At 39.1% G+C, this 25,287-nt stretch overlaps 1 protein-coding gene across 1 annotated transcript in view; it reads right to left on the reverse strand.

The window, feature by feature from the left end:
* The window catches only part of CLIC2 (chloride intracellular channel 2), a 42,330-nt gene that overhangs the window by 13,110 nt on the left and 3,933 nt on the right, over positions 1 to 25,287 (reverse strand). Inside the window, exons 2-3 of the mRNA XM_003421743.4 lie at positions 21,164 to 21,273; positions 20,911 to 21,036 (exon numbers count right to left, since the gene is read on the reverse strand). Of these exons, the coding sequence (XP_003421791.1) occupies positions 20,911 to 21,036; positions 21,164 to 21,273 (236 nt within the window). The remainder of the gene's footprint in view (positions 1 to 20,910; positions 21,037 to 21,163; positions 21,274 to 25,287) is intronic.

The raw sequence follows: 25,287 nt of genomic DNA on the forward strand, positions 1-25,287 counted from the left end.
TTCCCTAGAGTGTGCAGGTGGTGTGTTCTGCAGACGGACCACAGGCACCCAAAGTTTTTGGCTGTAAGACTGGGAGGTACCAGTTATCCTTGGACCCCTGTCGCAGGTGGCTGGGTGAGCTGAGTGGAGCTACCAGTCCTTAGGTCCCTGGTGTGGGTAGGTGAGGACCTTGTTTAATAGGCAAAGCAATGTCAAACATCAAACACCCACCTCTCTACCGCACGGCTGAAATGGTTGGAGTCTGCCAACAAGGGCCTATTCTCCCAAAATAGGCCCACACAGGTCCATGCAGAAGGGAAGGGTGCTTAAAGTCCATGGACAGTTTATGCCTGGACAGGAGCCGCTTCTGTCTTGAGCTCCCCTGGTTAATGGAGCTAGCAAATTATCTTTTCCCCCAACTGCAAATTTTTTCCCTTCTCCAAGGCTGGGAGGATGGCTTTAGGCGCTCAACAGTGCCTATCTCAGGCCCAGGGAATTCAGCTGCTGCATCCGGCTTGGGGGTGGGGGTGGCAAATTAAAATATACGCAAGTACTTAGCTTTTGCAGAGAGCGCTGTTCTTCTCAGGTTCCGGAGGTGTGAGTAGGCTGTGAGGCTGTCTGCTTCTCCAGACTGCGACTGAACGCAAGTACCAGCCTGCCACTGTGGCTCCGGGAATGGTGCCTGAGGGCTCCCTGTGATTCAGGTCCGGTAACTCCTCTCCGCTTCTGAACCGTCTCTTCCTCCCCCTGCCCCTCAGCTTGTTTTCTAAGCTTGCCTTTGAAGCTCGGGGCTTCCAGTTTGTCACAAATATACTCGTTTCACTTGTTTTTTCAGGTCTTTGTCATAAAGAGGGCTTGCTGGAAGTGTCTGTCTATTCCGCCATCTTGGCTCCGCCCCACCTGATTTTTTTTTAAGGCAAGTTTCCCAAACCATTAAGGAAAAGATAATCCCCATCTTATATAACTTGTTCCACAGAAGATAAAAAAGAATATTCCCCAATTCATTTTGTTGTTGTCAGGTGCCGTTGAGTCAGTTTTGACTCATAGCGACCCTATGCGCAATAGAACGAAACACTGCTTGGTGCTGCGCCATTCTCACAGTTGTTGTTATGCTTGAGCCCATTGTTGCAGCTGCTGTGTCAATCCATCTCATTGAGGGTCTTTCTCTTTTTTGTTGACCCTGTACTTTACCAAGCATTATGTCCTTATCCTGGGACTGGTTCCTACTGATAACATGTCCAAAGTATGTGAGACATAGTCTCGCCATCCTTGCTTCTAAGGAGCGTTCTGGTTGTACTTCTTCCAAGACAGATTTGTGGACTCTTTTCAGGTGGAAATTAAAGGACAATAGACAGTAATTCGAAGCCGTATGAAAAAAAGAAGAACACCAGTAAAAGTAAACTACATAGGTAAATATGTAAACTAGTTTTATTATATTTTTGGTTTGTAACTCCTGTTTTTTTTTCTTATATGCTTTAAAAGACAAATGCATAAAAGTAATTGTAAAACTACGTGAATGGGCACAAAGTGTATAAAGATGTAATTTGTAACAATAAGAAAATAAAGGGGGATGAAGATATAAAAAAGCAAAGTTTTTGTATATTATTGAAACTATTGTATTTTAAGCAAATTGCACCTTCTACATTTGTTTGCCAACCACGCACTCCCCTCAAGAGGTATTTTCGTAACAACATTATGCTAATATTTTTACAGAAACATGTAATAAAACTGTCATAACAGCACTTATAAAAATGCCATGCGGGGGAGGGTATGGCTGGCAAACAAATGTAAAAGGTGTGAGTTAATTGCATGAAAATACAGTAAGTTGTTATTAATTCAAACCGTTGTTGTTGTTGTTGTTAGGTGCTGTCGAGTTAGTTCCAACTCATAGTGACCCTATGTACAACAGAACGAAACTGCCCAGTCCTGTGCCATACTCACAGTCGTTGCTATATTTGAGCCCATTGTTGCAGCCACAGTGAAAATCCATCTTGTTGAGGGTCTTTCTCTTTTACGCTGACACTCTACTTTCCCAAACATGCCATTCTTCTCCAGGGCTGGTCCCTCCTGATAACATGTCCAAAGTACATGACACGAAGTGTCACCATCCTTGCTTCCAAGGAGCATTCTGGCTGTACTTTTTCCAAAACAGATATATTTGTTCTTCTGGCAGTCCATGTTGTATTCAATATTCTTTGCCAATACAATAATTCAAGTGAATCAATTCTTCGGTATTTCATATTCATTGCCAAGCTTTCGCATGCATACGTTTTTGTTGTTGTTAGATGTGGTTGAGTTGATTCCAACTCATAGCGATCCTATAGTGACCCTATGGGACAGAGTAGAACTCCCCCATAGGGTTTCCAAGGAGGTGTTGGTGGATTCAAACTGCTGACATTTTGGTTAGCAGCCATGGCTCTTAACAACTGTGCCACCGGGGCTCCTCCAGACAGGTCAAAACACACAACCACAATTATTTGAGAATAATGTCCATATTACTCCTTCTGGTACCAGCAAGCTGCATCCAGAACGTGGACTGCCATCTTCAAGGCTGTTGCTGAACTGAGGAGTGGGGGATGGCAACTGAGCTCTCTTACTGAAATTCAGTTATTTGTTTTCTTTATTAAGCATTCCCCTAGCTGTTCTAAGTTTTTTATTGGATTCTAGAGTTAAAAGTTGATTCTAACTTTTTTTCCAGTTTATTCATTGCATTTTTTTGATGGACAAGTTTTGGCTGTCCCTACTCCACCATTTTCACTTATGTGGATCTCTAATAGGTTTTTAAATTTAAATTTAGTTTTTTTTTTTTTATTGTCTCACCATTCTAGAGGCTAGAAGTACAAATCAGGGTATCAGTCCTGTTGATTCATTCTGAAGGCTCTGAGAGAGAAACTGTTCGCTGCTCTGTCTTAGCTTCCGGTCCTTCCAGAAAAGCTTGGAATTCCTTGGCTTGCGGATGCATCTTCACATAACGTCTTTCCCTTGTGTCTCTCTGTGTCTGTTCTCTTTTATAAGACACCATTCAGATGAGATTAGGACTCACCCTACTGTGTTATGACACTCTGTGAACCCTAAGTAGTTGTAAGGAGATGGCAGCCCATAGCCACTGAAGAGTGGGCAACTCTCCCTTCTCCAAGCTACCACAGTGCATTTACAAACAAGCCTTGGTTCCACTTCTGAAGGGTGATTTTTTGGCAGGTACGAAACGTGTATCTGTCCGTCTCTCCCTCCCTCCCTTCCTGTTTTCTTACTTAAAAAATATTATTGTGGTGAAATATATATACAAAACATTTGCCATTTTAACCATTTTTACATGTACAATTCAGTGACATTGATTATGGTCACCACGTTGTGCAATCATCACCATTATCCGTTACCAAATTTTTCATCACCCTTAACGTAAACTCAGTACCCCTTAACAATACCTCCGTATTTTCTCCTCTCACCTGCCTCTGGTAACTACTAATAAACTTTGGGCTCTATGCATTTGCCTATTCTGAATATTTCATATAAGTGGGATCTTTTATACAGGAGCCCTGGTGGCACAATGGTCAAGAGCTTGGCTGCTAAACAAAAGGACAGGTGTCCGAATCCACCAGCCGCTCCTTGGAAACCCTATGGGGCAGTTCTACTCTGTCCTATAGGGTCGCTATGAATAGGAATCGACTCGACAGCTATGAGTTTTGGGCATCATACAATATTTGTCTTTTTTGAGTCTGACTTATTTCACTCAGCATGTTTTCAAGGTTCATCCACTTTGTGACATATATCAGAACTTCATTTTTCTTTATGGCTGCATAATATTTAACTCTATGTATAAAATTTTTTTTTATATATATATTATATTTTATTTATCCATTCATCTGTTGATGGACACTTGGGTTGTTTCCACATTTTGGCTATTGTTAATAATGCTGCAATGAACATTGGTGTACAAGCATCTATTTGAGTCCCTGCTTTTAATTCTTTTGGGTATATACCTAAGAGTGGAATTGCTGGATCACATGGTAGTTCTATGTTTAACTTTTTGAGGAGCCACCATACTCATAGCAATGGATGAGGGTTACAATTTCTCCACATCCTTTCCAACACTTGTCAATTTCCATTTTTCTGATAATAGCTATCCTAATGGGGGCAAAGTAGTATCTCATTGTGGTTTTGATTTGCATTTCCCTAATGATTAATGATGTTGAGCATCTTTTCATGTGCTTATTGGCCATTTGTATTTATTCTTTGGAGAAATGTCTATTCAAGTCCCTTGCCCATTAAAAAAAATTTTTTTTTTGGTCTGTCTTGTTGAGTGTCTAATACGTTTTTTAAAATTAGATGAAACAGAGTCCATGTGGAAGGGTCCCCTTATCTGGCAATATGGCAAACTAAATGCTATTCTGAGGGCCTTATAAAGATAACTTTTTTTTGGTGTTTGTTACCAAGAGGAGAATGGTAACTGTTATAGACCAGTGACTGTTGTGTGTTATCCAATATTCCCTTTTGAAAATAGTTTTTATTCCAATTATCCAATTCCTGATCCACCACTGAATATTGAGTGTGTCAAAGAGTGAGTGGAGACAGTTCATCTTTTAATTCATTTGATTGCTAGACCATTAATATCTAATGGAGACATTGAACCTAACCAAAAGATCCTTGACTTTGAACTAGATGCAGTAATCGTATGGGACTTGGAAGTTATCTTCCTTGGGAGTGTTTTCCATGTAGGGAAAGAAGGATGCACACATTTACCTGGATGATTGGGGTGGTGGCTGTGGCAGATAACACTATTATGTACCACTTTACCTTTCTTTTTTAATTAACCGAGCTCTGATATTTTGTTAAGGATGGCAAGGTGCCTGGATAAAAACTACATTTCATAGGTTGTCTTATTACTTAGATATGACTACCATATTTTCACACGAATAACACGTGCCTCCTGCATTTGTTTGCCAGTGGCGACCTCCCCCCCATGAGGCACCCTCACAAGTGCTGCCATTGTAACAGACAGGGTTCAACTCTTCCCTCTCCTGGAATGTAACCAACAGGGTTAAACTGTTTCCCCTCCTCCCATCACACCCAGGGTCTGTGAGTTCCTGATAAGGCATTCCGTGTAGAAGCCCAAGGTTGTCTTACTGCTTCTCTGCTCAAGACCACTTCACTAACTGCCCCCCTCCATTCGGAAGTGAGCAATAAGCTGCAAAGCTATCCTTAGATAAGCTTCATGTGTCATACCCCCCAAAAAACACATGCCCCCAGCCACCATATTGCACCCCCTGTTGCAGCCCCATACATGTTAATTAGTTCCTGGAGTTGCCCACTTATTCCCAGAAACTTCATAAACTATGCATAAGTTCCCTATCTCGAACCCTATAACTGCCCTAGAATCCCCAACCTCAGGGAGCTTGATTTGAGACTTAGTCTCCCAGCTCCTCGCTTGACCAGCTTGCAGTAAAGTCTTCTTTCTGTTTCTCAAGGGCCTGGTGTCTCTCAATTGACTCAAGAGGTCATACCAGGCAGGACCCACCCTAATCGGGTTACAAATTCTGGTGACCCAGATGGAACCTTTTTTCTCCTTCTAACTTTGGCTCCTGGCTCCTGGGAGCACCTCTGGCCACTAGGCATGACTGCCTCTCCTCAGCGTGCACTGGCTAATTTTTCTGGGAGGCGATGGCATAACTGACCTTTGCAGCTGGAGCTGTGCCTGGACCCGCAGTGGCTCCTTTTTTTGAGACTGAGAAATGGGTTCTGGGTAAGGCTCCTGATCTGGTAAGTACTGTGCGAATGGTGTCACAAGTACCTAAGGGCTTCTGAGAGGGTGAGTGACTTAAGAGCCGGGGATGAGCCCAAAAGAATTGCCAGAAAAGTAAATGGGATGAGAAAATGTATGTTGATGTCTTTGGGTCCTTGTATAACAACAGAAACATTCAAAAGCAATGGAAAATTATGGTTCAAACTGAGGTAAAGAGACAAAAGGTCTTTGATTCTCCAGGGGAAGATGATTTGTCTCCTCTTCCTCTGCCATCAGTGCTACCCTTGTATCTGCCAGAACCACCTGGGCCAGCAGAGCCAACCTCAGAAATGGTTTCCCCACTGCACACGTGAAGTGGTACGATGTTTAGACAGTGGACTTTCCTACCCGAAACAGGGCAACAGGCAGCAGGGCATTATCCACTAAAACAAGTTCCTACTGAACAGGAAGAAAATGGAACTCTGGGATTAGTCTGTGTACACACTCCATTCTCTACATCTGATTTGTTCAACTGGAAAAATAATCTCCCTCCTTATCGAGAGGTCCCATAATATATGGCAGATCTTTTTACCTCCATCTTCGCTACCCATCGCCCTACCTGGGCTGATTGTCAGGCACTCTTGGATATTCTTTTGAGCCCAGAGGAGCGGAAATTAGTCTTATGAAAAGCCAGGGAAGAAGTGGAGCACCTCCATCAGCCCAACAACTCCATTGAACAAGCTCCTGATTTAGCAATATCTTCTGAGCCTAGCTGGAACCCTAAGTGATCCTCTGGGAAATGGCAGGCTCGACCATTTTCAGATTTATTTTGTTGTGGGGTTGAAAGGAGGCACTCCAAAACCAAAAAAAATTAAATAAGTTCTATGAGGTCCCTCAAGGACCAACTGAGGATCCAGCTACCTTCCTTGAAAGATTTTTTGTTGCGTTTTGACAATACACAGATGTAGACCCAGAAAATCCAGAGAATGCAAAAATGATAAACATGGAATTTATTGGGCAAAGTGCAGCAGACATTAGAATGAAGTTACAAAATGTCGAGGGCAGTCTAGGTATGAGTAAAGCACAATTAGTTGAAATAGCCTTTAAAGTATATACCAACACAGACCAGGCCCAGGAAAAGAAAGAAACCCAGAAACTCAAACAGCAAGCAGCTTTCCTCATGGCCACTCTGGCTCAGGGCCCTTTCAAACCTGGCCAACATAACCATTTGAAGGGACAATTGCCCCGGGCATTGTCAAGGAGCCTCCCCCAACTAGGTCAAAATCAATGTGCTTATTGTAATACAGGAGGGGCACTGGAAGAAGGAACGTCTGAAATGGAAACCCAGCCGAAGCTCAGCTACCCCGAGCTGCTTTAATCTGCCAAGCCCGAAGATCCAGACTCACGAGGACTGGGGGCATCCACCCACCTCCAAGCTTCATCCACCGAGCCCCTGGTTACATTAAAGGTGGAAAATAACCTTGTAGATTTTGTCGATACAGGAGCAATCTATTATTTGGGATCACTTGAAAGGATCGCCTTCTCTCTGAACTACACAAGTAATGGGGGTAACAGGAACGCCTTCTACAAGACCTTTCTACAGCCTATGAAGTGCCAGGTAGGAGAAACCTCCCTGACTTGTAGCATTCTATACATGCCAGAATGCCCTATTCCATTTCCCGGACAGGACCTGTTATCAAAACTAAATGCTCAGATCAGCTTTTCAGAAGGAAAACTGAGCCTGCAGGTCCTGCCTGAAAATGGATGGAAGCTCCAGGCTTTTCTGTTAGCTTTATCCCCTAGCCCCAGGGATTCCTCCCCCAAAATACCAGAAGAAATTATAAATGCTGTTAACCCACTAGTCTGGGCTAAAGGGGAGCCAGGCTGAGCTCAAAATGCAGATTCCGTCCAAGTAAAGCTTAAACTTGGAACCATACCCCTCATCTTAAACAACACCCTTCAAAGTTAGAAGCTAGGGTCAGTCTCCAACCCCAATTTAAAAGACTTCCACAAGCAGCGCTCATCTACCCATGTAACTCTGTTTTCAACACTCCAGTGCTCCCAGTAAAGAAGCCGAAAACAGAAGAATATCACTTTATGCAGGACTTAGGCACAATCAAGTAACTGAAGACCTGTACCCTATGGTTCCAAACCCTTACACTCTTCTAACCTCCCTGTCTCCAGACTATGCCTGGTTTACTGTGCTAGACCTGAAGGATGCCTTCTTCTGCATACTTTTAACTCCTGAATCTCAGGAAATATTTACCTTTGACTGGGAGGAACCCTATCCACAGGAAAAACAACAATATTGCTGGACTGTTTTCCCTCAGGGGTTCAAAAATAGCCCCACCTGGAAAGCAGAGCCCCTTGAACTCTGGTGGAGTGGACCGTACACTGTTCTTTTAACCACCCACCAACAGCTAAACATCAAAGCTTGGGTGTATCACACTCGCCTCCAACCTGTGCTGCCCCTGGAAGATCCTCTGCAACAAGAACAACCTCAACAAAACAACTGGACATGTGAGCCTGTGCAGGACTTAAAATAACTAATCCAATCAGTAGCCACTGGAGGGAATCTCACTGACTGTTGGGTATGTCAGCCTCTGCCACCACCGTGGAAAGTCTCCATGTCCCCTGGGCAGTTCTAACACCTGATGTTACACACCTAAAGAAGGTACAGCCTTCCACCTATAACGACACTTTTGATAGCCCTGTCTTAGAGGTAAGAGCCTGAAAAGCAAGTGTTACCACTCCTTGATTTAAAATCAAAAATATATTTTACCGGGTTATAGACTCAGACAGTATAGGCAATTTTACTTGGACTAATTAGTCCACCTTTGTAGAAGGAATGAAACACCTACAAAATCTAACTGGCCTTATTAACCTAGGGGAACTTATCCAGGCTGTGTCATTAATAACTATAGCATAACACAAAGCTGGGATAATTAGTTCAATGACACTGCCAACTCCTGGTTTTGTTTAGAGAGAAACAACTACAAAGTTGCAAGCCGTACTTGTATTTGCACACTGCCTGAATATTCATTTCTTTCCAGTAATTATAGTAAATCTCAGAGTCAAACATTCCATTCTATTGCTTACAAGTGCTTCTTGCCTTGGGTTGTGCTCAGTACTTGCACCCTTGGAATAGCATCCTTCTGTATGGTTATCACTTCCCCTTATAACCTCACTCTGCTAATGAAACCATCTACTAACTCCTGGAGGAAAAAAAGAGAAACTCATACCTCAGACAACTCTGATGAAACTGGATGGGACTTAACTAGAACCAGGCATAATCCCATAACTGAAACTGGTGTTGGTTGGTTTATCATTCAAATGTTTACAGTTTTCCCTCAGCTTGCAAGCTCTTCAAGACACGGTATTAGACTTATCAGACACTATTCACGTCCTTTCCAAAACTACCAGCCGAGCTGTAAAAGCCCAGCAAACTTCCTTAAATTCCCTGGTTAGGGTCATAATGGACCACTAGATTGCTCTTGACTATATCTTACCAAAGAAGGGGGCATCTGTGCTGTAGCCAACACCACTTGCTGTACCTGGATAAACACCAGCCATGAAGTAGAAGTCAGTCTCCACAAATTAGAACACGTCCCCTTCGCCAGCCTACTGCTGGAGAAACTCCGTCCGATTGGTGGTCATGGATAACTTTCCCTGCTTCCCAGCTTCCACTGGCTCTGGCCCCTTTTTACTCCACTAATAATTCTTTCACTAATCTGTCTATTTTTGCCCTGCCTCTTAAACTGTCTTACTAGGTTCATTCAAAATTGCCTAGCAGCTGTGAACATCATGATGCTTCAGACCTTTGACCACATTCCTGTTCACTCAACAAACCTCAGATCCTATGATGTATATGTTTACACCAGTCAGCAAGCTCAAAAGTTCTGGAGGTCTGAACTACCACTTACATAAAGATCTATCTTCAAGATTGAAGACCTTGAAAACCAGAGGAGGGAATGTAACCAACAAGGTTAAACTGTTCCCCCCTCCCGGAATGTAACAGACAAGGTTAAACTCATCCCCCTCCTCCCATCACACTTCCATCATAGCCCAAGGTCATCTTACTGCTTCTCTGCTCAAGGCCACTTCAGTAATACCCCTCCCCTCCATTCGGACATGAGCTATAAGCTGCAAAGCTGTCCTTTGATAAACTTCATGTGTCATACCCCCCAACAAACACACACTCCCCCAGCCACCATATTGCACCCCACTGCCCCCCAAACATGTTAATTAGTTCCTGGAATTGCCCACCTATTCCCAGAAATTTCATGAATTATGGGTAAGTTCCCTATCCCAAACCCTATAACTGCCATAGAATCCCCAACCTCAGGGAACTTGATTTGAGACTTAGTCTCCCAGCTCCTTGCTTGACCAACTTGCCATAAAGTCTACTTTTTTCTTTCTCAAAGGCCTGGTGTCTCTCAGTTGACTCCAGGGGTCGCACCAGCTAGGACCCACTGTCATCGGGTTACACTATGCCAATCCTCTTCTACATTTTGCTGTAAAAAAAGTTAGCATAGTACGCTTATGAAAATATCTGGGGGTGAGGCAAGGGCACAGCGGCAGCAAACAAATGCAGAAGGCTAGTGTTATTTGTGTAAAAATATGGTATGTGAATTGCTTCTGGCCAAGGAGGTGTAAGTGGAAGTTGTTGAGCGTGGCTTCTGAGAAAGCTCCTTTAAAAGGAAGGGTAACTCAGCTGGCTTGTATCTTCTTTCCCTTGCCTTTCCCTTCTTCCTGTGTGCATGTTAGATCTGTTGCCTGGAGCTCCAGCAGACATATTGTCACCATGAGTTAACTTTGAGAATGGAAGCCACACCTGGAGGATGGCAAAACAGAAATATTAGGAGCCTGGGTCCTCAAATGAAGGAGCCCTGGTGGAGCAGGACTTAAGCACTCAGCTGCTAACTGAAAAGTCGGTCGTGCTCCATGGGAGCAGTCTGCTTCCATAAAGATTTACAACCTTGGAAACCGTATGGGCAGTTCTACTCTGTCCTAGGTTGCTATGAGTTGGAATGGACTCGATGACAGTGGGTTTGGTTAGGGTCCCCAGTGACATTATGGAGCTGTCATCCCAGCCCTACAATGCCTACTTCTGGACTTCTTATCATGTGAGAAAAGAATAGTCCTTATTTATTTAAGCCATTACTTTTTGCGTCTCTGGTTATCAAAGCTAAACGCAGTTCCTGATACAGAAGGAAATAGAAAATTGGAAGGATTTGACAAGACAATTCACAGAAGAACAAAAATAAAGGATCAACCAAAATATTTAAAGATGCTCAAATTCACTTACTATTCAGGGAAGTGCAAATTAACATATCAATGGGATATCTCTACACCCATCAGATTGTGACAAATTTAAAAAGACATAATGTCTACTATTGTCAGATGTTGTTAGATATGCTGGGTAAAGCAGTCAACATATAAAAAAACACCCTTTGAATTTCACTCCTGGCAATCTATGCCACAGGAATTAAAGCATCAATACATAGGATATATGAATAAAGATGTTATTCACAATACTATGTCTAGTGATAAAAACTGGGAAGAAAGGAAATGTCCATCAGTAGAAGAATAGTTCAAATTACAGCAAATTGTGACATGGGTTATTATATAGCCATTAAAAGAGTGAGTTAAATCTACACCAGTAGTGTTGAAGGATGTTAACAATGTTATTTGAAGTGAGGCAAGCAAGATGCAATATTTATAAAGTAAATTACGCTTATGCCTATACAAACATAGAAAAATATGGAAAGATACACAATAGATTTTTTTTCACTGGTTACCTTTGGGAACAGAAAAAGATTGGGCAGCAGATGGTTTAAGGAGAGAGAGTTCTTGCTATTGTTAGGTGCCATTGAGTCAGTTCTAACTCATAGCGACCCTATGTACAACAGAATGAAACACTGCCCTGTCTTGTGCCATCCTCCCAATAATTGTTATGATTGAGCCCACTGTTGCAGCCACTGTGTCAATCCATCTAATTGAGGGTCTTCCTCTTTTTCTCTGACCCTCTACCAAGCATGATGTCCTTTTCCAGGAACTGGTCCCTCCTGATAACACATTCAAAGTATGTGAGACGAAGTCTTGCCATCGTTGCTTCTAAGGAGCCTTCTGGGTGTACTTCTTCCAAGATAGATTTTTTTCACTCTTCTGGCAGTCCATGGTATATTCAATATTCTTACCAACATCACAATTCGAAAGCATCAATTCTTCTTCTGTCTTCTCTATCCATTGTCCAGCTTTCACATCATGTGAGGTGATTGAAAACACCATGGCTTGGGTCAGGCACACATTAGACCTTAAAGTGACATCATTGCTTTTTAACACTTTAAAGAGGTCTTTAGCAGCAGATTCGCCCAATGCAATGCATTGTTTGATTTCTTGACTGCTGCTTCCATGGCAATTGATTGTGAATACAAGTAAAATGAAGTCCTTGACAACTTGAATCTTTTCTCCATTTATCCTGATGTTGCTTATTGGTTCACTTGTGAGGGTATTTATTTTCTTTATGTTGAGGTGTAATCCATATTGAAGGCCACGGTCTTTGACCTTCATCAGTAAGTGCTTCAAGTCCTCTTCACTTTCAGCAAGCAAGGTTGTATCATTTTCATATCACAGGCTGTTAATGACTCTTCCTGCAATCCTGATGTCCTGTTCTTTCCTTTTGGTTTTCTATCTCCAGGTCTTTGCACATTTCATTATAATACTTTACTTTGTCTTCTTGAACCACCTTTGAAATCTGTTCAACTCTTTTACTTCATCATTCCTTCCTTTCGCTTTAGCTACTCTATGTTCAAAAGCAAATTTCAGAGTCTCTTCTGACATCCATTTTGGTCTTTTCTTTTGTTCCTGTCTTTTTAATGACCTCTTGCTTTCTTCATATATGATGTCCTTGATGTCATTCCACAAATCGTGTGGTCTTTGGTCTTTAGCATTCAATGTGTCAAATCTATTCTTGAAATGGTCTCTAAATTCAGGTGAGATATTCTCAAGGTCATACTTTGGCTCTCGAGAACTTGTTCTAATTTTCTTCAACTTCCACTTGAACTTGCATATGAGCAACTGATGGTCTGTTCTGGCTTTGTTCTTTTTTTTTTATTGTGCTTTAAGTGAAAGTTTACAGTTCAGGTTAGTTTCTCATACAAAAATTTATACACACATTGTTAGTGACCCTAGTTGCTCTCTCTGTAATGTGACAGCACACTCCTCCTTTCCACCCCGGATTTCCCGTGCCCATCCAACCAGCTCGTGTCCCTTTCTGCCTTCTCATCTCACCTCCCGACAGGAGTTGCCCATTTAATGTCATGTATCTAGTTGATTTTTTTTATCTAGTTGAACTAAGAAGCATACTCTTCACAAGTATCATTTTGTCTTATAGTCAGTCTAATCTTTGTCTGATGAGTTGGCATCTGGAATGGTTTTAGTCCTGGGTTAACAGAGCATCTGGAGGCCATGTCTTCCAGGGTTCCTCCAGTCTTAGTCAAACCATTAAGTCTGTCTTTTTACGTGAATTTGAGTTCTGTACCCCACATTTCTCCTGCTCTGTCAGGGACTCTCTGTTGTGTTCCCTGTCAGGGCAGTCATTGGCGATAGCCAGGCACCATCTAGTTCTTCTGGTCTCAGGCTGATGGAGTCTCTGGTTTATGTGGCCCTTTCTGTCTCCTGGGCTTATATTTTCCTTGTGTCTTTGGTATTCTTCATTTTCCTTTGCTCCAGGGGGGTTGGGACAAATTGATGCATCTTAGATGGCCACTTGCTAGCTTTTAAGACCCCAGATGCCAGTCACTAAAGTAGGATGCAGAACATTTTCTTATAAGCTTTGTAATGCCAATTGACCTAGATGTCCCCTGAAACCATGGTCCCCAGATCTCCACCCATACTACACTGCCCCTCGAAGTTTTTGGTTGTACTCAGGAAACTTCTTAGCTTTTGGTTTAGTCCAGTTGTGTTGACTTCCCCTGTATTGTGTGTCGTCCTAAGAGAATTCACCTAAGATAATTCTTGTCTACTATTTTTATCTAGTTAGTGAATACCCCTCTCCCTCTCTCCCCACCCTCATAACCATCAAAGAATGTTTTCTTTTGTGTTTAAATCTTTTCTTGAGTTCTTATAATAGTGGTCTCATACAATATTTGTCCTTTTTTGGCTGACAAATTTCACTCAGCATAATGCCTTCCAGATTCATCCATGTTATGAGATGTTTCGAGGATTCATCGTTGTTCTTTATCATTGTGTACTATTCCATTGTGTGAACATACCATAATTTGTTTACCCATTCGTTCTTTGATGGGGACCTAGGTTGCTTCCATCTTTTTGCTATTGTGAATAGTGCTGCAATGAACATGGGTATGCACATATCTATCCGTGTGACGGCTCTTATTTCTCTAGGATATATTCCAAGGAGTGTGATCGCTGGATAGTATGGTACTTCTATTTCTAGCTTTTTAAGCAAACGCCAAATCGATTTCCAAAGTGGTTGTCCCATTTCACATTTCCATCAGCAGTGTGTAAGTGTTCCAGTCTCTCCACAGCCTCTCCAACGTTTATTATTTTGTGTTTTTTGGATTAATGCTAGCCTTGTTGGGGTTGAGATGGTATGTCATTATAGTTTTGATCTGCATTTCTCTAATGGCTAATGATCGTGAGCATTTCCTCATGTATCGGTTAGCCGCCTGAATGTCTTCTTGATGAAGTGTCTGTTCATATTCTTTGCCTATTTTTTAATTGGGTTATTTGTCTTTTTGTTGCCGAGGTTTTGCAGCAACTTGTACATTTTATAGATTAGTCCCTGATCAGATATGTTGTAACCAAAAATTTTTTCCCAGTCTGTAGGTTATCTTTTGATTCTTTTGGTGAAGACTTTTGATGAGCATAAGTGTTTGATTTTTAAGAGCTCCCAGTTATCTGGTTTCTCTTTCAGTGTCTGTGCATTGTTAGTCATGTTTTATATTCCGTTTATGCCATGTATTAGGGCTTCTAGAGTTGTCCCTATTTTTTCTTCCATGATCTTTATCATTTTAGGTTTTATATTTAGGTCTTTGATCCATTTTGAGTTCGTTTTTGTGCATGGTGTGAGGTATAGGTCTTGTTTCTTTTTTTTTGCAAATGGATATCCTGTTATGCCAGCACCATTTGTTAAAGAGACTGTCTTTTCTCCCAATTAACAGACTGGGCCTTTGTCAAATATCAGCTGGTCATAGGTGGATGAAAATTTACATCTGGGTTCTCAGTTCTGTTCCATTGGTCTATGTATTTATTGTTGTACCAGTACCAGGCTGTTTTGACTACCTTGGTGGTATAATAGATTCTAAAATCAGGTAGTGTGAGGCCTCCCACTTTGTTCTTCTTCAGTAATACTTTACTTATCCAGGGCCCCTTCCCTTTCCATATGAAGTTGGTGATTTGTTTCTCTGTCTCATTAAAAAATGCCATTGGAATTTGGATTGGGATTGTATTGTATCTGTAGATTGCTTTGGGTAAAACTGACATTTTCACAATGTTGAGTCTTCCTATCCATGAGCAAGGCATGTTTTTCCACTTACGTAAGTCTCTTTTGGTTTCTTGCAGTAGTGTCTTGTAGTTTTCTTTGTATAGGTCTTTTATATCTCTGGTTAGATTTATTCCTAAGTATTTTATATTCTTGGGCGCTGTTGTAAATGGTATTGATTTGGTGATTTCCTCTTCGAAGTTCTCTTTGTTGGTGTAGAGGAATCCAACTGATTTTTGTATACTTGTCTTGTATCCTGATACTTTGCCGAAATCTGTTAGTTCCAGTAGTTTTTTTGTGGATTCTTTGGGGTTTTCTGTGTATAAGATCATATCATCTGCAAATAGAGATACTTTTACTTCTTCCTTACCAATTTGGATGCCTTTTATTTCTTTTTCTAGCCTAATTGCTCTGGCTAGGACCTCCGGCACAATGTTGAATAAGAGTGGTGATAAAGGGCATTCTTGTCTGGTTCCCGCTGTCAAGGGGAATGCTTTCAGGCTCTCTCCATTTAGGGTGATGTTGGCTGTTGGCTTTGTATAAATGCCCTTTATTATGTTGAGGAATTTTCCTTCTATTCCTATTTTGCTGAGAGTTTTTATCATCAGTGGGTGTTGAACTTTGTCAAATGCCTTTTCTGCATCAATTGATAAAATCATGTGATTCTTGTCTTTTGTTTTATTTATGTGGTGGATTACATTAATTGTTTTTCTAATGTTGAACCATCCTTGCATACCTGGTATGAATCCCACTTGGCCATGGTGAATTATTTTTTTGATATGTTGTTGAATTCTATTGACTAGAATTTTGTTGAGGGTTTTTATGTCTATATTTATTGGGGATATTTGTCTATATATATATAGACAAAAAATTTATGTATATATATATATATATATCAATCAGGGTTATGCTAGTTTCATAGAATGAGTTTGGGAGTATTCCACCCTTATCTGTGCTCTGAAATGCTTCTAGTAGTAGTGGTGTTAACTTTTCTCTGAAAGTTTGGTAGAATTCTCTGGTGAAACCGTCAAGGCCCAGGCTTTTTTTGTGCTGGGAGTTTTAAAATTACCTTTTCAATATCTTCTTTTGTTATAGGTTTATTTAGTTGTTCTAACTTTGTTTGTGTTAGTTTAGGTGAGTAGTGTGTTTCTAGAAATTTGGTCATTTCCTCTAAGTTTTCAAACTTGTTAGAGTACAATTTTTCATAGTATTCTGTTATGATTCTTTTAATTTCAGTTGAATCTGTTGTGATATTGCCCATCTCATTTCTTATTTGGGTTTTTTGCTTCCTTTCCTGTTTTCCTTTTGTCAGTTTGGCCAGTGATTTATTGATTTTGTTGATCTTCTCAAAGAACCAGATTTTGGTCTTGTTAATGCTTTCAATTATTTTCCTATTTTCTGTTTCATTTAATCCTGCTCTAATTTTATTATTTGTCTTCTTCTGGTGCCTGAGAGCTTCTTTTCCTGCTCTCTTTCTATTTTTTCAAGTTGTAGGGTTAGTGTTTCGATTTTGGCCCTTTCTTCTTTTCGGATGTGTGCATATATTGCTATAAATTGACCTCTGAGCACTGCTTTTGCTGTGTCCCAAAGGTTCTGGTAGGATGTGTTTTTATTATTTGTTCTGTGCTTAATTTCTTCTATAACTCAGTAGTTTTTGAACAAGGTGGTGTTCAGTTTCCATGTGTTTGATTTTTTTTCCTTGCTTTTTTGGTTATTGATTTCTACTTTTATGCCTTTATGGTCAGAAAAGATGCTCTGTAATATTTCAGTGGTTTGGATTCTATTAAGGCTTGCTTTTTGGCCTAATATGTGGTCTATTCTGGAGAATGTTTCATGTCTGTTGGAAAAGAAAGTATACTTGGCTACTGTTGGATGGAGTGTTCTCTGTATGTCTATGAGGTCGAGCTGGTTGATTGTGGCATTTAGATCTTCTGCGTCTTTATTGAGTTTCTTTCTGGATGTTCTGTCCTTCACCGAAAGTGGTGTGTTGAAGTCTCCTACTATTATTGTGGAGCTATTTCACTTTTCAGTGCTGTTAGAGTTTGTTTTATGTGTTTTGGAGCCCTGTCATTGGGTGCATAAATATTTATTATGGTTATGTTCTCCTGGTGTATTGACCCTTTAATCACTATGTAGTGTCCTTCTTTATCCTTTGTGTTGGATTTTACTTTAAAGCCTATTTTGTCAAAGATTAATATTGCCACTCCTGGTCTTGTTTGATTGTTGTTTGCTTGATATGTTTTTTTTTTCCCATCTGCTGAGTTTTAGTTTGTGTCTTCAGTCTAAGGTGTGTCTCTTGTAGGTGGCATATAGACGGATTGTGTATTTTATCCATTCTGCCACTCTCTGTCTCTTTATTAGTCCATTTACATTCAGTGTAATTATTGATAGATGAGTTTAGTGCTGTCATTTTGATGTATTTGTGTGTGTGTGTGTTGTTGACAGTTTTTTTGTTCCACTTAATTTTCTGTGCTGAGTCATTTTTCTTTATGTATTTTCTTTTCATCCTTTTCATTGCTGTTGATTTCGTATTTGCTGAGTCTTTATGTTTTTCTTGTTTTTTATTTTGATGTGTAAGATTGTTAGTTTCCTTTGTGGTTAACTTAATATTTACCTCTATTTTTCTAAGTTTAAACCAATCTTTTATTTTTTCATATCGTCTTGACGTCTACTCCATATGAAAGATCTATGACTACATTTTTTACTTCCTGTTGATTGTATTAATGTTGTCATCTTTACATAATGACATTGGTGTTTTCCTGTTCTGAGCATTTTTTATCTTGATTTATTTTTGTGATTTCCCTATTTGGGTTGATATCTGGTTGCTCTGTCCTGTGTTCTAGTCTTGGGATGACATCTGATATTATTGATTTTCTAACCAGAGAACTCCCTTTAGTATTTCTTGTAGTTTTGGTTTAGTTTTTACAAATTCCCTGAACTTCTGTTTATCTGGAAATGTCCTAAATTCACCTTCATATTTGACAGTTTTGCTGGATAGATGACTCTTGGCTGGCAATTTTTTTCCTTCAAGGCTTCATATATGTTTTCTTGCATTTTAAGTCTACATACATTTTAAGGTCCACTAGATATTACTGATATTGTTCTGTATAGTCAGTATACAGTGAATATATATTTATTTATATATTTACTCTCTCCATTGCTCTTCATTACTTAATGCAACTCCATACTTCCATCCTTGAAGAACTCCATTAAATATACGCCTTTTAATGCAAGAGTAATGACAACGAATTCTATTAGTTTTTCTCTGTTTGAAAACATCTTTATTTTGTCTTTGTTCTCTAGTTTCTTTTAAGAAATTGTGTCTTCATGTGATTTTTCTTTGATTTTTTCTTGTTTGGGGTTCATAGACCTTGAAATTGTGGGCAGCTGTTTTTCATCAACTTTGGAGGAAAATTACCTCTTCAAATACTGATTCTACCCCATTTTCTTTCTCCTCTTTTCTGGGACTATAACTACACATATGTTAGATCTTTCCCTGAATCCCACATATCTCTAAGGCTGTTTTATGGGTTTTTATTATATTTTCTCTCCTTGCATCAGTTTGGATATTTTCTATATACCTACCTCCCAGTTCACTAGGCATTTTTCTGCTGTGTCTCATCTGCTATAATACCCATGTAATGAATTCTTAAATTCAGATGTTATATATTTGATTACAGAATCTTATTCTGTTCTTTTAAAAATATATTCTATTGTTGAGATGACATATGTTTTGTTATGTATATTTTTACCAGAATAAAAAACACATTCTAATTCTTCAGTGAAAGTCTCCATCTTTACATCTATTTTCGTCATATTTTCCATTTTCTTGAACATATCATTCACATTTATATAAAAATTCTTTTTAGCTGGATCACTTGTTGGTTTCTATTGTCTTATTTCACTTTTGTTTTTCCATCGTATGGTTCTGTATTTTGTTGTTTCTAGTTGTTTTTTATTGAATGATAAACATGCATAAAAATTGTGCAGGCTCCAAATTATCTTCTTTTAGAGAGGGCGCACCCCTTCATTTGTTGAGATGTTAGAGTGGTGGCTGATCACCTTGATTCTATTAGAGACTGTGCTGAGTCAAGGCTATGTTACAGCCCTAGAAAGGCTTAGTTTACATCTGATTCATCCATGGGATTTTTGTATGAATGCTTGAATATTCTTCAAAGTCCCTCACAAGACTGAAGAAAGCTCTGTTCTTCTCAGAAATTTTCTGCTTAGTCTTTTTTTCCTTTCACCCTGAAGAGTCTCCGAATGTGGAAAATGTCCTGAGGTGAAAACTGCATAACGCTCTCCAAGTATCCACCAAAATCTTTTCTAGTTTCTCTGTTTCCCCATCAGCAACTATCTGTTGCTATATGCTAGCACAAGGGATATGTTTAAAATAAAGTGTTTCAGAAAGGTTGAAAATAAAAGGCCAGAATATTATACATCAGGCAAATTCTAACCAAAATAACGATAACACAGCAGAGCAATTTTAGTTAAAATGTAATTCTCTGTTCGTAATGGAAGAAAATTACAAATCAATTGTAAAGAGACAGACAGTCCTCCCATGATTTTGGAATTAAAAAGAAAGAAAAGACAAAAAAAAAAAAGCTAAATAATTCATGGGTCAAAAAAGAAAAAATGGAAATTACAAAATATTAAGGATGAACAGACCCTGTCTCACTTTGGGGACTCTATTTTGGTTCCTGGCCATAGGCTGGTGTGATATATAGGATTTTAAAGTGGCCTGTCAGATTCCTACCCCCGGTGTACTATACCTTGTTTAATGCCTTCCCCTTGAATGTGGGCAGTATCTGGGAATATGATGGAATATCATGTCCATTACTAGGTTCCTAATCAGTTGACTTTGAGTTAATTTAATGGGAGATTATCCTGGGTAGGCCTGACCGAATCAGGCAAGCCCTTGGAAGGAGGTAAAGCATCAGAGACACATTGTTTTGTTGACCAGAGAGGAAAAAATAGTCATATTGTGAACTGCATATGAAAAGGGGCAGCTTATAGAAACTGAACGTGGACACTGGTGACAGTAAAAAGAGACCTCAGTGATGTTCCTTCTCAATTTCTAGACCATGGAGAATTTACTTTCTTGTTCTAAAGTATGCTATGTATTAAAAAATTTTTTTGAAATGTTTTATTTATTAATTTTAAGTAGTTGAAATTGGAGGGGGAGTTTTAATCATGTGCTTCATTTGACATGTAGGCTCAGAAATCACAAAGAACTTTTAAATTAGGCTTCCAAAGCTGAAGAGCTAAGAGATCATACTGAATTAAAGTTTATGTCAAGACTGAAAATTTAATAAGAGGTCTACAATAAAATAAGTCTGATTTCTATCAGTATAAATGTTTCCAAACTCCATTGTGAATCAGACAATGTGTCTGAAATAAAATGTCACTCAAGTTTACCAGCTTTCCCCAGATTTCCAAGCCTATCCTTTTCCATTTCCTAATATACTTTTTTTTTAATATACTACCTACATAAATTAAATAATTCTGTGGGGAAGTTTTTTAATCATATATGATATGATTAAGGGGAATCTTTGCAAAACTCCACTACAAAGATAGGAAAAGAGATGCACAGTATTGAAAAAAAATGAATTAGATGCCTAGAAGGAAGAATCCTTAATCTGCAATAAACAGGCCAATAAAACATTGTCTCAAGTACAATAAAATAGTATCCTATAAAATGCTGTACCTTGGAGGAGCCAGTGTCTGCTCTAGAAACTCTTCAATTTTAATAAAGTCTGTTTTCAACTCCTTGTTATACACCAGGAAGGGTGGATTGGTACCTGGGGCTAAGTCCTTCAGCTCTTCAGGCTTTCTATGATTATTGAAAATAAGGAGAGTTAGGCCTGTAGATAAAGTACACATTATACAAACACCAATATTGTATTGGTGCCTACTGATCTCAATCCCCAGAAATAAACATGTCCTGATTTCTTCCTTACCTGGTCATGTCAACAGTAGTCACATTGAATTTAACTCCTTTAAGCCAGAGGACCATGAAAAGGCGTTGGCAAAAGGGACAGTTTCCAATACTTTCCCCATCACTCCCAGCCTATTAAGATAAAGAAAAGCCTTCATTCATTCATTCATTCAACAAATATATGAGTGCCTACTGGGAACTGAGCTAGTTGCTGGGGACACAGTGGAAAGTCCTTTCTCTCATAGAATCTACAATTTACAGTCAGAGAGAGATCATGAAGGTATTCACCTCATATATAAAATTACAAATATGAGTACATAATAATGATAAAATTCTACATGTTACCAGAATTTATATAACCATTCCTCTGTTGATGGACATTTAAGATATTCCAGAATTTTTTCCATTATAAACACTTCCTCAACAAACATTTCTGGGCATATAAATTGTTCCACTTCTGAGATTATATCTTTAGTGTATTCTTTAAAATGAGAAGCCTATGTAAATTGTATGCACATTTTGAATTTTGACAGATCCTGCCGAATTTCCTTCCTGAAAGGTGAGTATCTTTCCATACCTTCATTGACCATTTGACTTCCATACTTTGTGAATTGTTTTGTTCATGTCAATCTTCCATTTTTCTATTAAGGTAATTATTTCTTTTCTTTATTAATTTGGAAAAATTATTTGTATACTACAGACATTAACTCTTTGTGATGCATGTTACATGTAATTTTTTAAAACATGTCTTATGTAAAATTTAGATTTTACATAAAATCTATCGTTCTTTACCTCTATGCATTGTTTTCCTTTTTGTGATATGTCTAGAAAGGCCTTATATACATAGAAACTAAAACCAAACCCGGTGCCACCAAGTTGATTCTGACTCATAGCGACCCTATAGAGCAGAGTAGAACTGCCCCACAGAGTTTCCAAGGAGCACCTGGCAGATTTGAACTGCCGACCTCTTGGTTAGCAGCCATAGTACTTGACCACTATACCACCAGGGTTTCCCTTATATATAAATGTTACATAAAAAATAAGTTTTTAAAATATTTATGTCTTATATACATAAATATTTTTAAAAAACTTATTTTCTCATTTTGTTTTATCAAAAATATTCTCTTCTGTTTTATTCTAGTAACTTCATGCTTTCATTTTTGCATCTGCTTGATCGATGTGGAATTTATTTTGGTGTAAGGGGTATACTGGGACTCCAGCTTTAGTATTTTCTCTTTCTTTCTTTATGTCCACAAATAATTAGTTGTTGTCTTAACACCATTCATTAAAATATTCATTTTTCTCCCACTGATTGAATGCAATATTTTTATCAAAAAGTGCTTTGAAATTTTATATATACTGGAATTTATCTGTGGACTCTATTCTTCATTCATCCATTCACTCATCCAATAAGTATTCACTGAACAAATAATTATGATGCATTTAACATATACTTTTTTTTTTTTTTAAAGGAACCCTCCCTGGTGCCATAGTGGTTAAAGCATTCCCCTGTTAACTGAAAATTTGGCTGTTCGAACCCACCAGCTGCTCTGTGGGAGAAAGATGTAGCAGTCTGCTTCCATAAAGCTTTTGGCTTTGGAAATGCTGTGGGGCAGTTCTACTCTGTCCTACAGGGTCGCTGTTAGTCGAAATCAACTCAACACAATGGGTTTGGTTTGTTTGGAACATATACTAGGAACTAAAAAGATAATAGTAAGCAAAAACAGACATTAAAATAAACAAATAGTCCCCAAAATAAAGTCGAAGTTATAAACTGAGATAAATTCTTTGAAGGAAGGAAGTGCATGTTATGAGAGTATATAGCAGAGGAACCTAATCTCTGTGGGGTCTGTCAGGCAAGGCCTTTCCGGAGGAAGTGGCATTTGAACAGAGTTCAAAGGATGAGTAAGAGTTAACTGGGTAAATGGACATGAAGTGGGCATTCTAAACAGAGGGAATGGCAAAAGGCCTGCAACAGGCTTGAACATGGCATGTATAAGGAACTGAAAGAAAGTCAATATGACTGGGATTCAGGGAGTGAGAGAGAGAAAGGAAAATGTTGATGAATTGGGCTACATTAAAGTTAAAATCTGCTTTTCAAAAGAACTGTTAAAAAAATGAAAAGGATCTTGTATCCAACATTTATAAAATATGTAAAAAAAAGAACTCTTACAACACAATAACAAAACAAACTACCCTACTTTAAAAATGGGTAAGAGATTTGAGCAGACACAGATATACAGGTGGTAAATAAGGACATGAAAAGATATACAGATGGTAAAAAAAAAAAAAAATAAGGACATGAAAAGATGCTTAACATCACTAGTCATCAGGGAAATGCAAATTAAGACCACAATGAGATACCATTACACACATATTAGAATGGCTGAAATTAAAAAGACTGACCATGGCAAGAGCTGGTGAGGATGTGAGGCAGCTGAAACTCTCATACACTGCTGGTGGGAGTGTCAAATGGAAAAGAGTCTGGCAAAGTTAGACATGCACCTATCATATAACACAATGATTCCAATCCTAGGTGTTTATAAAAGAGAAATGAAAGCATATAGCCATACAAAGAATTTTACACAAATGTTTATAGCAACTTTATTCACAGTAGTCAAAAACTGGAAACAACCCAAATGTCCTTGTGTTGGTTCTTATGGTACATCCATACAATGCAATACTTCAGCAATAAAAAGGAATAAGCTATTGATACACACAACAATATGGGTGAGTCTCTAAATAGTTATGCTGAGTGAAAGAAGTCAGACAAAAAAGAGCACATATTGTGTGACTCCATTTACAGAAAATTCTATAAAATGCAAACTAATCTGTCCTGACAGAAAGCAGATCAGTGGTTGCAGGGGGTCGGGGAGTGTGGGGAAGATTGAAAAGAGACGATAGCTTTCTAAGGTGATGAAAATATTCTATATTTTGATTGGGGTGGTGGTTACATGTGTGTATATATTTGTGAAATATTATTGAACTGTGCACTTAAAATGGGTGCATTTTATGTTATTATATCCCAGTAGAGTTGATTAAAATAGAAAAGGCCAAAAAGCAGAACAGAACAAAACAATATAAATGATAACGTGCAGAGGTTGCAGACATTGGAATGAAAAAGTTAAGGGCGTGACCATGGCGGGGGAGTGGGAGGAGGGGCTGAGAGACAGTGGAACAAGATTACCGGAGGATAGCAAGTCAGGGATCTGGGAGACCAGAGTATTGGAAGGATCATCTGTACAGATTTTGAAATCACCAAGAATTATGACAGCAGTAGTAACGAGGAGAGTGACAGTGACGCAGGAGCTAAAATCCTCAAGGAGTAAGGGAGACTGCCTGGGGTTTGGAAGATAACTATAACAAGGAAGGGTAGTGAGTGGCTTAGTCTGATGTTATGAGACCCAGCATAGGTATTTCTCGGAATGGGGGAGGTAGAATGGCCTGTAGACAGCAGTGAGGAGCAAGGATACCTGCCTCATCTCCAGGCTCAGAACTCAAAAAAAAAATCAGTAAGAGAAATGAGGAAGAAAAAACAGCCACTTCTTGAGAGGGCTATAGCTGATGTAGTGTTCTCACGGAAGATTCAGGTTTTAGGCACTTCAATCTCAACATGTACCAAATGGAATTACTCCTCTTGTCTTTACTCCACACACTCACCTGATTTTTTTAGGGCTCATAGTCCTGTGAATGGCACTGCCATCCATCCAGTTGTTCAAGCTAGAAAACTGGGAATCGTCCCTCTGCTTCGCCCCCAACATTCAATCCAATATCAATTCTTGTCAATTTTACATATTAAATACCTCCTAAATAAATTCAGTTCCTGCCTTTCCCATGGCTGTTACTTCATTCATTCAATGCTCATTTGATGCTTAGTATCTCCCAAGCACTGTTAGGTGTTGACTACCTAAGTCCAAGCTATAAGCATTTTTCATCTTTTGGAACTAATTTTTTTTCTCTTATGTATCGCTTATCCACAAGCCTGTAACCTGTAGAAGGAAATAAAGGTTACTTCTTCTTATGGCTGCTCTTATCTGTTATTTGTAGCAATAGTAAGCTCACAGAAACCCTGGATATAATTTAAAATTTTTGGCAAACTTTTCTTTCCCTGGCAATGGGTGAAACAGAGGAAATAATGTTTTCCTC

The sequence above is a fragment of the Loxodonta africana genome, chromosome X, assembly GCF_030014295.1.
Source record: "Loxodonta africana isolate mLoxAfr1 chromosome X, mLoxAfr1.hap2, whole genome shotgun sequence".
In the NCBI taxonomy this organism is placed as follows: Eukaryota; Metazoa; Chordata; class Mammalia; order Proboscidea; family Elephantidae; genus Loxodonta; species Loxodonta africana.